At 47.3% G+C, this 14,789-nt stretch overlaps 1 protein-coding gene across 1 annotated transcript in view; it reads left to right on the top strand.

The window, feature by feature from the left end:
• LOC119453184 (diacylglycerol lipase-beta-like) overlaps positions 1-14,789 on the top strand; it is an 82,963-nt gene that overhangs the window by 55,727 nt on the left and 12,447 nt on the right. The window contains 6 exon segments of the mRNA XM_037715202.2: positions 956-1,088; positions 3,014-3,182; positions 6,221-6,367; positions 11,005-11,201; positions 12,262-12,352; positions 14,586-14,736. Coding sequence (XP_037571130.1) covers positions 994-1,088; positions 3,014-3,182; positions 6,221-6,367; positions 11,005-11,201; positions 12,262-12,352; positions 14,586-14,736 — 850 coding nt within the window. The 5' untranslated portion in view covers positions 956-993.

Raw genomic sequence — 14,789 nt, forward strand, 5'->3', positions numbered from 1 at the left:
ACGTTGGTAGTCGTGATGGAGGAGACGTGCCACCAGGCGTCAGCGTGGGTGCATCAACGCCTAAGGGCGCTTTAGCCACAAAACACCAATAGACATTATATATCAATGTGCAATAAACATTACACTACTTCTGTGAAGACACGTTTCACTTTCGTGTTCTATACCGATTCCTATATAAGAGGGATCAACCACATTTTTTGTTCTCCTGCACTGTATGCGATGCCATCACCGCCACGCCTTGGTTACATCACGTTCTATACAGCTTGTCTATAGAGGGCACTGGTGAACACTGCGTTTCAACTCTACTTAGCTGTAACATCACGTGCTCCTATATAACAGCCCCGTCGCGAGAATGAAATGAGTTGTTCGTGGAAGACACAAACATATCGTCTTCCAGTGACGGGATTCGGCAGTAGAAACGTTCGAAGCTTGGCTTATTGATGCCGTAGCCGCTGTTTATCTTGCTTCAATCTTCGAATCCATGCAGTGGCGTAGACAGTGGGTGGCACACCAGGCACGTGCCTGCCCCCCCCCCCCCCCCCCGGAAAAAAAAAAACGAAAATGTTTACTAGGAGCCTGGGCCGAAGGGATCGCGCTGCCGAAGTGGAGCCACCCTGAGGCCCAGGTACAGAAATTAATTTTCTGTAAATAAAGTTGTTACCACCACCTTGCTCGGAGCGAACGGCTTGGAAAGAGACGCCAAACTAGCGTTTTTTTCCCCCACCTAAATGTCACACCGCCGGTAATCTACCGCGGCGCATCACGCACGCGAAATTAAAATATATTTTTTTTCTCTTGGCACAAACCACGAGGCGCTGCTGCCGGCAGCTCTCGCTGCTTCTACAAAGATACACGGGCTTTTACACAGTACCTCTCGCAGACAACACTTAGCCTACCCGTCAAGGTCTGCCAACGGAAAGTGTCTGCAAGACATCTTGTTCATTCTGATGTGCAGGGTCGACTACGTTAAGCACACAGCAGTCAGGACTCGTCATGCCTAGCATCGTGCTCTTCCGCCGGCGGTGGATAATCGCCAACGACGACCTATACCTGCCGCCGCTATTGGAAGCCATCTGCAGGCTAGGATGGTGAGTCCGTATTTTTTTTTTTTCCTTTGCGCTGACTGTCGTCGAATCTATATTCGAGATGTGGCTTAGAACGAACACTTACCAACGGGGAGAAAGATACATTTCTGAGAACTTACGATTAGAAAGAGCGCTTCGTCGGCACGGTCATTTCGCAGGTATATATAGTTCTTGGCGAAGAAACATTAGTCTAACGTAGGACTGGAGTAAATGGCACAGGTAAAAGGAGTAACTGGCTATGGAGTTAAGGACACGGTGGGCTCCTTGGAGGACATTCGTTCATGCATATACGCCTAAACTACACTGCTAAATAGTTTACACACTTGAAAGTGAATGAGGGTGTATATCTGTTTATAACTCACCTCATTACACCCTTTCGAGCGTAAGGGTGTGAGCTAGCTATAGACCGATTTACACCATTCTTTCATTTTTAAGGGTGTAAAAATATTTCACAGTGGAGGATGGCTGCAATGCAGAGATTCAGCCGGCTGGCGTTCGCCATTCCGCATATAGACAAGTGCTTGCTCCTGGGAAACAGCTAGCTCGCGACGGTAGCTGTGTGTACATGGCGTTGCACTGCTGAGCTCGATGTCCTGGGTTCGATACCGACCGTGGCGGCCTCATTTAGGCGATAGCGAAATGCAAAAACAGAAGAACCGCTCGTATACTTATATATTTAGGTACACGGTAAAGAACCCCAGGCGGTCAAAATTAATGCGTAGTCCACCACTGTACGGCGTGCCTCATAATTAGATTGTGATTTTGGCATGTAAATCCACAGAGTGTAATTATTTAAGAAACAGCTACAAACTACAGGCGTACTAACAGCTACTCACATATGATAGAAATAGAGCGAAATAAATTATTGTTGATAAGTTAATGGGAGCTCAGGTGCCGCACTGCAAACTGATCAGCACCCTTAAGGGTGCTTAGCTCTCACCTTTCCACCCGTAAGGGGTCTAAGTTATAGATTGGTTTCCACATTTAAGCACCTTTAAGGGTGTAAATTGGTTCACAATGTGTCGCAGCTTATTGTCATTTGTCTTTACAACGTCGTGGATTGCATGGCTTAGGAGATTTCAAGCTGCTGGCATAACTTTTACTGAAGCGACCGAGTGTATGCTTTTGCGTACAAGATATAGGGCTTTTGCAATTAGCGCAGTTTAGGACTGCAACGTCTAGCACAGTTTGCAAGATCTCTGCATTTCGAAAGCAACAGAATCGCGATGGAAAACGACACTAATAAGTGTAGACACCACTAAGGATGTACCCTTAAAGGGACGCATGTAAAGGAGTTTACGATAAACTGTACTGGAAAAAAATAACGTTTTTGTAACCCTGAAACTTACACTCTTACCGAGAGAGGAAGCAAATGGTAAGGCGGAAATGACGTGAGAACGGAGTATGGGTGGCGAAGCCATCAGCAAGCTCCCGCACTAGCTCCCACCGACGTCGCGGATTTTCACATTCACAGGGTCTGTCCGAGACTATGGGTTGGTTGACTGTTTGGAATTTTGTTGATGAAATAAAAATTTAAAAAAAGATGGAAAAGGGGGGGGGGGAGTAAGGTGGCAACGTTCCACGTCATAATTTTCTCCGCAAGTACTGAAGGTCTTTTTGTCAAATACAGTCTAACTCGGATATAGGGAACCCACATATAACGAATTATTGTGTATAACGAACAGCAGTAAACTCCCATCGAAAATTTTTTATACAGTCTTTATTATATATATATATATATATATATATATATATATATATATATATCGAATTACCTATATATCGAACATTTTTGTGACCCACTTCAAATTCGATATACCCGGGTTCGACTGCAAACGCAAGTATAGATCGTTTTTCAGACGCTACTGTACTCGTGTAAGCTCGGAAGATGAACATGATGACGTCATGCGCACACCGTCTCACTGCAGGCTGGTGGCATCCGGCCTGCTCCTCTGGGAGCATCGGCCCCTGTGGCTGTGCGGCGACTCCGAGTGGCTCGCGTTCGCATACCAGCTCGGCGCACAGGTCTTCTGCCTGCTGGTCATCGGCTCGGACCTCGCGCTCTGCGCCATCAACAGCCGAGGAGGGATTGTTGCGGTGAGGACCTTTGTCTTTGCAGGCCACAGGTAACCGCGCTGCTGCCCGATGATGCATGCATGTATGCAGCAGGAATCAGGATTAAACAAACAAGCAATCATTCTAGCATTTAAATAATACCACCTTTATATATGCCGTTTTAGCGATGTCAGAATCGCATGCGCGGTCTTTGAGAAGACAACAACAACTGAAAAAGCTGCAGTTTCGTCCGAAAGGCGAAGCATTGATTGCAATACCTAAGTATTAGACAACTACACAAAGGCCGTTTAAATTACAGTAAACATTCACTTACCAAATAAATTAACAAGCATTGTAATGCACGTACAGGCAAACATGAACATATCACTCGACAATTGCTCACACTCGCTTTCAAAAGCCCGGCTCGATGAGGAGTGGCAGCAGCGGCGAGTGAACGCTTCGAGCTGCCTCTAGCTTATACACGTCTCCGGAACTTTAGATTATGCGACTTCCGGCACTAAGCGCACGAGAACCGAGGATGTTATAGGACAGTGCGCACGAAGCCACCAGACATTTAGACTCCCACCTTTCGCCCGCCACAGATTACTTCGAGATAGGGCACGCGGTGCCGCGCGAAGCCGCGCCATTCGCAGCAACAGCCGGGATAGAAGAGGAGACGCTCGCACACCTGCCCCCCCCCCCCCCCCCCCCTTGCCCGCATCACACTAGCGCGCATCAAGCCACCACCCTTCTCGGCTCACTTTCGCACGCTTTCCCTCACACCTACATCTTACGGCGCAGGGGCGCGATAGTACTACTTGGACTTCATGCGGAACCTCACGGCGACGGCGGAAATTCACCTGCAGTGTCTCTATAATTGCTATCTCAATAAAAGTCCGATCGAGCTAGGCTTGCCAGTACCGGCGCCATGATCAGCTCGCCTCCCGAGGGCTTACCGGCCGATCATGCCCGGACATCTCAGCCTTAAACAATCGGCGTCTACTTTTGCGCGAAAGAAAGTAAACAACAATAACGATGACGACGATGATGATGAAGTGCATCCACTTCACTACATTACAACTTACCGACGGCAGATTGGGGATGACAACAGCGCAACGAGAGCTCATCGTTGGACCGTCACATTAAGATGATGATAAGGCAAAGGAATATTTCCTTGCAACCGCTGCTTGTTCGTTTAGGTGAGCCCGTGACGAAAATAGCAGCACAAAAATATACGTTTAGCTGCTAAAAATATTTTCTGAAAATAACAGGAATATGGCAATTTTTTAAACATATATGTGACCACCCTGAGAAGACATTTAGCGCCAGGACACCTGGCATCAAGCGACACATCCAAGTATCCACCATACGAGTTTATATAGACATGCTGTGAGCGGCAGGACTTATCCTAATTGCAACTGTTTCTTATTCACAAACTAAGAACAATTGGCATCGCAAATACGAGACCCTGCCCATACTTGGGTGACTGGTGCGGAGACGATAGTGGTTACTCTCCATAAGCCAGAATCATTGCTGCCTCTCCAGCACAGGTACGCATCCGTGTGACATGATGCATTCGTTTCATCATCATCATCAGCAGCAGCAGCAGAACCAACATCATCACCACCACCACCACAACCATCTTAATCATCTTCTTCATGTTTTTGTTCCCACCCTTATCCTCTTCTGCCTCCTCTACCTCCTGCGTTGGCCCAGCTGCTTCAGCGAAGAGTAGACAGAAGTATGTCCTTATGTCCTCTGCAAACCGACCTTCTCCCCCTCTCTCTACCGACTGGTATTGTTCGCAAAATTTCTCAAGAGTGTTCCTTGTGTGGTTGCGATGTAAGAGGAGTTAACCATATCGAAGATTGTCATCTTTACGGACTCCCGCGCTGCACTCAGCAGATCACAACGCAATCATATTGATTGCCCAGTTGTGCGCAGCATTACTGACTCTGCCAACAAAATTTCATCACGTGGGGTATCTCTCGCTGCCCAATGGATACCTTCCCACGTAGGGATCGCCGGAAATGAAGAGGCTGATCGGCTGGCTTCAACTTGCACTCATAACGACTGTGCTTGCCCCTGACATTTTGTGCAAGCTTGATGACGCTCGTCTGCTGATTCGTCGCCACCTACTCAAGCAGCATTCAGACCAGCGCGTCGGAAAATGGAACGTTCCCGCCCCGTGTTCGCGGTCGAGGCTTGCCTCGTCGCGCTAGAGCGCGACTACTGAAGCTAAGGGCTGACTGTGTGAACATGTGCGAACGTTTATACAGACAAGGACGTGTGGCCACTTCATCGCGCACGTCCTTGCGGTTGCGGCGAGACACTTCAGCACCTGATATTGGAGTGTCCCGCTTTCAGTGCGCAGCGCATGTCACTAGTGAGGGACTATCATCTCCTCATGGCCTGTGGTGTACCACACTAGACGAATATTTGTACCCCAGTGGCTGTGCGTCTCGAAGCGATCAGGCTCATCGCGTTCTCCTTACTTTGCTAGAAGCAAGGAACTTAGGGGCTCGTTTATAGCTCAGAAACTATTTCTTCTATTTAACATTCTTTAGTAGCGTGACCTGCCGTGACGGGCCCTAGTGTGTGTGACCTGTACTGTGTGTTCTACTTTATTCTTTGATATTTGTCATCTCGCTCTTTCTTTCCTCTTTCCTCCCCTCCTTCCTATCTTCAATTCTATGTTTCTGTCTCCTCCTTTCTGAAGAGTAGGCAGGCGTTGTGCCCCTTCCGGTGGCAGTTGCAAAGTCTTGCTCCTTGCTCTCCCTTTCCTGTGCATATGTTTTCAAGTCAAATAATAATAATAATAATAATAATAATAATAATAATAATAATAATAATAATAATAATAATAATAATAATAATAATAATAATAATAATAATAATAATAATGTAGCCTGGCGAGCGACCAACCGCAAATGGGGGATCTAAAAAGCATTGACAGAAACTAACACATACGTTATCGAGACAACGCACGTCTCCTTATATATACCTTGAGACCAGTACCTTTCATTTCGGATGTTCGTCGACGCTTATTTGCATCTTGTTTCGTTTTCGTACAACTGCAGAGCAGCGCGCGGAGGGCCCAGGTTCCCGTGTTGTACGTGAGAAGCTTCATGCTGCTCGCTGAGACGGTGTGGCACGCCCTGGGCACGGCCAAGGTCTTCTTCTACAGGGACTCCTGCGTACCGCTTGACCTCTGGCAGCAGTTAGAGGTATGGCAGTCTAACGCTTGCTTCCAGAATATCGCTGCGTGAAAAAATGTTCTAAACAGTGCACAGTACGGTGCAGAATGTCCTGTATGTAGGTAGTATGTATCCAGTGTGTAGAAGTATGCTCTTATGTCCTTATGTCCTAAGGCGCTCTTCATTTCCTGCGTCCATGCACAGGAACTAAGAAGAAATGCATGAAATCGCAGGTGACAGTTCATTTTTCATTGAAATGCAGAATTCATGTCGAAACGGGGTTTAATATGCGATTGGATTCACATTGCGACGCGTCATTGATTGATTTACTTTTGTTTAATAACCGGTGTTTCTTTTCACCGGATTACTTCTGCTATCAAGTTGTCACTAGGCGCAAGGCGCTACTGCAAAGTATTCCAATTTCTCAAATTTCTCGATCGTTGTCTCACAATGTATAGCGAAGGAGGTGCCTGATCACGTTGTGCGCACGTCACAAATTGCGTCGTGCATTCTAGAATGTACTCAACCGCCAGTGATCACTACATGCATGGTATATATACGGAGGTACAATATACAGGGTGTTTCAGCGAACACTTTCAAAAGTTCTTAAATGTTGCCTGTGGCAGATAGCACAATTCTAGTTAATGTGCTGGTCTACTCGAAGAGGCAGACATTACTTGCACAAGAAATTGACATGCATAATCGAATAATTCACAGAAATTCACTAATTAAGTTTTTAACTAATTACCTGATGGTCCCTATTGCAATTTACAAATTGTAGCCGTGGAGTTCGCAAGGCGCATCCGCTTGGAACGAATTCTCGGGATGACATCAGTTTCGAGATATTAATTCCCGAACTTTGCGGCGAAATGCATTGGCGTTCCAGTTAATTTTGTGCTTCAATGGAAAAAGGGACGTTTTGTTAAGAACCTAATTGGAACGCCAATGCATTTCTCCGCCAAGTTCGGGAATTAATACCTCGAAAGTGGTGTCATCCCGAGAATTCGTTCCAAGTGGATCCGCCTTGCGAACTCCACGGCTACAATTTGTAAATTGCAATATGGGCCATCAGGTAATTAGTTCAAAACTTAATTAGTGAATTTCTGTTAATTAGTCGATTATGAATTTCAATTTTTTGTGCAAGTAATGTCCTGCCTCTTCGAGCAGAGCCAGCTCATTAAGTAGAATTGGGCTATCTGCCACAGGCAACCTTAAATAAATTTTGAAAGTGTTCGCTGAAACACCCTGTATATATAGAGTGGATTGACTTGAATGAATGATTCTAAGACCGCGTAACGCTGTCGATATACGAGACCTCTCACATGCACTGTTGTCTTCATAAAGACTTGTCCGCTCGTTCGTATAAATGAACCATTGTAGCTAGAGTTCACAGTCAACCTCAAGAGTTCAAGGAGAGCGCAATCTGAGATAAAGTTGAATTTTCAAGCAATTAGTGACCGAAGCCAGTAAAAGTGTATATATAGTTCTCACGCACCCATATACACGCTGGAAAACCGAATACTATACCAAGCTAGGCTGCGACAATATTCAACCTTTTCTCAAATCCCACGCTCCGCAAACTTTTGGCGTGAACTGTACATGTTTTTTTTGTGTATTTTTTTAGTGGTCCGTTGATGTCGGTGCAGCTTAGTTGCAGAAAGTTCAAGCCATGAGTCACGGCATGTTAACAGTTCGACCACTCGCCTGTCGCAGTTTCAAATAAAGAGCTTATGTAGACTGCCTGTCGATCGATATAAACTTCCGACCGTGATGAACATTAATAAAGAAATTGAAACAATAGCGTGCCTCTTGCCCTTACTTGAAGGTACACTTGAGTTAAGCTTCGTATAAGTAAATTACGCTTATTCTCTAAATAAAAAAAACTGCCACTCTTGCTTTGAGAACAAACTTGAGAATAGGGCCATCCTGATCTTCAGATGTGAAAATGTGCACTTTTGGTTGCGTTTCACTTCTGGCCAGCATCGAAGACATGCATTCTACTTTGACTGCTAAGAAGGCAGCTTCGAGCCAAAGTAATGAAACTTATTTACACTACGTCTCTCGGACGTGACGCCAGATTGCGTCAAATGTAAAAAATAAAAAGCTAGGAAAGGCCCACGTTATCGCTGTATTTTAACACTTTGTTTGTGCGAAGCCTACGAATAGCACAATGTGGCTTAAATTAAGCTCATGAGAAAGTCTGACTACGCTTTCTTGTGCACCAGCGACTTTCTCGTACAGTTTCCAAGCGTTCTGCTCAGCCGCCATCTTGTTTGAAGAGCAAAGTATAACCTGCATTGTTTTCGATTTCGATGCTGCCTTCGCAAAGCTGTCTTTTTTTTTTTTTTTTTTTGACCGGCTTCGCCGTAATTGAAACGAGACTTAAGATGTCCGCTGTCCGCTTAGCTGTCTATTTAGCATGCTATAGACGGCGAGTATTGAAACACAGCCTCCGGAAAGGTCACGACAATAATACCAACAAGAGGACACGTACGGAGCCAACTCCTGAAACAGGCGCGCCTTCAAGATGCGTAGATGTACGATTGGGACGCAGAGACGCGCACTTCCTGATTTATATTTCTTCTCTTCCTTCTCCGCTGACCTCGCTCCGCGTTTCGTCATCACTTCCCGGTAATAACGCTCCGCCGAATTTCGTCTCGCCTCCATTGTCTACGAAGCATCCGGACCCACCTGTGGCTCTGGGGGTTTTGTCACTCGCTCGAGATTCACTTCGCCGTGTATCACGAGACAGTCATTTGCAAATCTATTTGTCTAACCCCTCATTAGCTCTGACGACATTCCAGTTGGTGTGTAGATACCTCAACTATTCGAGCAATCAGTATAGCTGCCTTACTGAATCTCAACATGCACTGAGTTTACCCGCAATTTCAGCGAAGCCAGGCTAGAGAGCCTTCACACCGTAAAGCATGCTGGGCTAGTAACGTACAGAGCATCCTTTCAAATAAATTTAGATAGCCGGAAGCGGCGATCTGATGGGACAGGTAACAATTATATGGATCATTCGATTGACTGATTGAGACATATCCAGGGATAGAACGATTGGGACGGACAGACGAACAGGCGGGCGGGCAGACGGGCAGGCACGCAGCTGGTCCGTCGGGAAGGACGAACAGAGGGACAGTTTTTCTGGACCTAAATAATGGTGTATGTGCCAAGAACCCCTAAATAAGGAGGCTCTCTAATGCGGACTTGCACGCGTGCCTGAATATGCTCCACCAGACATCGTTGGCCTACTGTGATGACGCCGCCCACCTGGTGTAGAACGGACACTTTCGTGAAAACCGCGTAAACGACCAACAGTACGTCGTCCTACTCCTACTGCAAGCAGGTGTACTCCTCTTTCACTGTTGTCTTCGCCGCTGCTGCATAACGTGCTTAACAAGCAGTGAGAGCAGTAGAGATAGTCCCTAGCAGCTCCTCTTGCGAAAGTAACTCTCTGCACCACACAACTGATTTCATATGCCATTGTTCTCGTACACCATAGTGGAGTATATCGGGTGCCCCAACTATCATGCAGGAAGATACAAAAATATGAACATGCCACATAGCTGGACAGAACCAAGGTTATGCTGTTTGCCGTCGCTTGGAGATACTCAGAGTATTTCTTTCATTCTGCCTAATTAGATAACTAGTTGTAATTAATTAATCAACTTCTCAAATATTGTAATTAGATTAAAAGCGTCAATGCGAAAATTGTAGAGCAACATGATAAACTACCGATACAGCTTTCAGGTGCTCAAAATGTGCTGCATAAAAGTGTTTTTCTGAGCGTGAAAGAAGCCCGCCGAATACACGCAAAACTGCCGCGCGACTGGCCGCTCTTTGCCTAGAAACAAAATGAGTGAACGTACTCCATAGGAGTGTAACAAAACTCTCGTAAAGGTAGCTATAAATATGGGACAGTCATTTACTCCCGCAAAAGAGGTTGCCAGTGACTCCGTTTGTTATTGGGGCGTTCGTAGGTATCTGTTGGTAAGGGCTGACATATTCTACAGTTACGATCCAGAGGAGCAAGTGGACTTGGACAGGTGATGTAATGTGTAGGGCAGATAACCGGTGGTCTGTCAGTGTAATGGAATGGCCACCAAGGTAAAGGATGCGCAGCGGAGCACGCAAGAGGGTGAGGTGATGTGATGTGATTCGCAAAATTTTTCAGGCACGTGACGCAGTCGGCTGACGTAAGACATGTAGGGGTAATTGGAAATCGTTAGAAGAGGGCCTCCATCCTGCTTTGGGCATAAAATAGGTTAATCATAATAATAACGACGACAAAACCACAGCGCTGAGTGAGTTGATTTTATTTATCTTGCAGATACATTATGTGGAGTATAAGCGGTTGCAAAATGCATTTGGATCTTTAGCGCCGTAGGATAGTGCGAGCAAAGAACCCAGAAAGAGAGTAAAGGGCGACAGCTATTGCTGTGACTACAATCACAGCGATAGCAGATAGCCTTCTGTGAATCGAAAACACGTGTACTTTCGATTCACTCGTTGGGTCCGCGTTATAGGCCCGTCGTACAACTCACTCTTGTCTCTAGCCGTATCCTGTAGCCTAGACCCCTTATTTCACCAACTGTGTCTATAAGGTCCTCCTTCTCTTTCTTTTGATTTCTCGCTTACGCCAACCTCCCTCACACTTCCTGCAGACGCTGGTGATCGTAGCCTGGTGCTTCCTGCTGGTGCTTCTGCTGTGCGTGTACGCTCTGTACGACCCGGCCGGATCGCTGAAGCACAACCCGTTCCGGGATCTCGGTGACGTCGAGGTCAGCCGCGACGTCAAAAGGCTCTTCCTGGAACCCTCGGACAAAGGGCACCGCCGACGAACACGCCTGTGGATTGCCAGGTGCGTGCGCTCAGCAAGGACGTGTAGACTACAAGTTACACAAAAGAAGTAACGGTGTTTCCTGGCCGGTACATGACATATAAACTTCGTTTATATGAAGTATAGGCGCGAGCGGGTCTGATCGTAAGTCTAGCTTGAACCGATAGCATTTGCATACATTTTACTCGATATATACAAAAGGTGGGTAGCTTGCACTAGTTGTGCAAGGCTGGAGTAAACAGGGGAGCTGGTGATCGACCTAGGTATTTCCAGGTTTTACTAGGCTTGACTGAGTTTTGCTATGAAATGCTATGCGCTGCTAGGCACGGTATTCCGAATCGGCTCGCCGCCGACGCGCAGATTCTCGCTTGGCCGAGCGACGCGCTTCAAGATGAGCGGCTTCTTCTTCGGGAGTCCGAATCTTCTTTGGTCGTCCCATGTCAAGGCTACATGTACTCGCCACAGAGTCAACGAGAGTTCTGCCGCCGTCGCGGCGGCTCCGAGCTTTATCTCCCCGGTGACGTCATGGCCAAGCTGCGCATCCACACTTGCCGGGGCGTGGCTGGTCGAAACCTGCCGAGCCGCCGCCAGAGGCGCCGGCTGCAGTCACGGACACCGCGCGCGTTCGGCGCGAACGCGGGGAAACGCGGATGGCGTTGGCAGCAGCTCTGCGCGTTGCCTCGTTGGTGCTGCTACAATTTCTGTCTCTCCCTCTCGCTCTCATTTTCTCTTCCTCTCTCCCGAGCATAGCGAGCACTGCGCGCATGCTCTCCTTCCCTCTCCTTAACGTCCCGTGTCAAGGCGACATGTGTCGGCGCAGAGAGGAGGGGAAGCACACGCCGCTCCGCGAGGTGGTTGCTAGGCAACGTGCGGTGACGTAATCGCCAGGCGCACTTTTTTGTTCGCACTACGCGGCCTAACCAAGAGCTTAAATAGCTACGCTGTTAAAAATAAAACCAAATGCAATAATCCCCATACGAAACTCCTCCTCGCTCAACGAGTTTTAGCGTTGCACACCGGAATTTAGCCAAGCTTAAACAGCTCCGCTGTTAAAACCTCGCCCTCTCGCTTTTTCCCGCAGGCTGCGCCGGTTCTTCTGCTGTGCGAGCGACACGGAAGACAGCCCGGAGGCGTACGAGCACATGGCCGAGAACATGGCGCTTTTCTATGAGGTGAGTACCACGGAACGTCTAAATGCGTACACTGTCACATCGTGGATGTTCTTATACAGAGCCGGGAAGAAAGAAAAGAAAGATTGCTGCCGAAACAGCTTTGAGGTGAATTGTCGTGGTGCGAAGCATTATACAGGGTGTTTCACGTAACTTGGGCCAAACTTTAAAAATATGAAAATGCCACCTAGCTGGACCGAACCAAGGTAATGTTGTTTGCCGTCGCTCGGAGATACTCGGATTATTTCTCGCATTCCGCCTAATTACATAATTAGTCCTTAATTCATTAATAAATTTCTCAATATGATAATTAGACTGAAAAGTGGCAATGAGAAAATTCTGGAGCAACATGAAAAAAGCCGGCAGATCCTACGCCCTGTGGGAACCTATGTTATGCGAAGCAGTGCGCGGGGAGCCTGCCAAATTAATGAAACGACCATGAGAGCATCAGGACGCAGGCGGCTGTTTTATGACCTACATGACACGCATGTCGTGACATTCACGTCATGACCTATCATTTACGTTCGTCATACATTCTTGTCATACTATGCCAATTTTGGTACATACCAAGCTAACGAAACGACCATGAGAGCACCAAGACGTAGGCGGCTAGATAGATAGATAGATAGATAGATAGATAGATAGATAGATAGATAGATAGATAGATAGATAGATAGATAGATAGATAGATAGATAGATAGATAGATAGATAGATAGATAGATAGATAGATAGAAGTGCTTCTCTGTCTCCTTTCATGTTCCCCTGCTTCATGCTCTTCTACTCTGCGCCAGGAACAATGTGTTTAGTAAGCCCAAGCACCTGCCTGACCAAGAACAAGTTATTTTGGAGCAGCTATGTAGTTCCGTTAAGGTCGACCTTTCAGTTTGAAAGCTGTTGTGAAAGAAGACGGCATACACATCGTGAACCATTGTAGCAGGTGCCGCATGACGTTTGATGCGCATGAAATAAATGAGATACTTTCCCAGCTCTTGCAATTTTGATGGCACGAAAGAAAGTTACCTGTGCCAGGGTTACTTGTGGCGTCGCACAAGTAACTTGGTTGCCATGGAAACGTAGGTATAGGAAACCACTAGCGCCACTCTGCCAAGGTCAAAATATTTTCAGTGCCCGGTGAAGGGCAAAGTGAGCAGAAGCACGTCTGCTAAATAACCGAGAACATTATAGAGATTCTGAACAACCGGGACAATGTGTAATTTTCCGGGACACCCGAAGTGAATTCGGGACAATTCGGGACAAGAAAGTTGCAGGAAACCAGGTTCAAGCACTTTGGTAGACGGCACGTAGACACGAACATCGGGGCATTTTTTTTCGACATCGGGACACGTCCCGAAAATCCCAGCTCTATAATTTTAGTATAACAGTGTCGAGGTACGCGGCAATCCTGCGATGTGTTCCACGCAGTACGTTGTGCTGAAGTGCACCAGGAGGGCTTTTCGAAAAACATAACCCACGGAACGCCACTTCTGTTTTGGAAAGGCCTTCGTGCTGCAGTGTACGTAGAACATGATTACCATGATGGCGATTACATAGTTAAAACTGGTCAAAGGCAAAGGAGGCGTCCCTGCACACTCACCTTTGCTTTGGTGCACGGACCCTCTCCGTGCACCATGTGCGACGGCGCTGACGTCGAGGGAGAGGAGGATTTATTGAGGAAACGCCGAGAGGTCAGCTTGAGGTAATATCCTCCAGCCCGCTATACTGCTCAGAGGGGAGGGGAAGATGAGAACAGAGATTCGGCGAATATGGTGATCAGAATTAATAGGGCAGTATAGGATGCGACTTATACAAGTCCGGATCCAAAGGGCCCCTTGACAGCGTTGAATCTAGGCCCGTGTTAAGTGAACATTCACGACAGCGAGCCTTGATGGCTCGCTTCGTCGACGTTATGTCCCGGCCAAGGGCCCCGTAACACTTTTTTTGCTCACCGGTCTAACGTCGAAGCATCCGCGCTGTAAAGGGTCCGAAACATGTGCTGCATACACTAGCTTGACTAACTAGTGTTAACTATAGCTAACCAACCCAACCCTGCACACAGTTCCCCGTAGGACGTGGACGTCACGCCCGGCCAAGGGTCCCGTAACACTTTTTCGCCAAACGGTCTAACACCGAAGCACCACACAGTTATGGGTCCGGAACATGTGGTGCACACACTAGCTTAACTAGCTAGTGTTAACTGTGGCTAACCAATCCAACATTGCACACGCTGCCCCGCAGGACGTGGACGTCACACCATCGGACATGTTCTCGGCACTGGTGCTCCTGCGGAAGAAGCAGCGCCGCCAGTTGGCACGCATGGGCTCCACGTCCGAGGAGTCGCGAGAGGGCATGATGGTGCCCTACGGCTCCACCGACTATTCTTCCTCCGGTAAGCACGCGCACGCGCTCACATCGAGAGTGTGCCCTTGCCCCCTGCCTGAA

This window comes from Dermacentor silvarum, chromosome 5 (assembly GCF_013339745.2).
Source record: "Dermacentor silvarum isolate Dsil-2018 chromosome 5, BIME_Dsil_1.4, whole genome shotgun sequence".
Classification (NCBI taxonomy): domain Eukaryota; kingdom Metazoa; phylum Arthropoda; class Arachnida; order Ixodida; family Ixodidae; genus Dermacentor; species Dermacentor silvarum.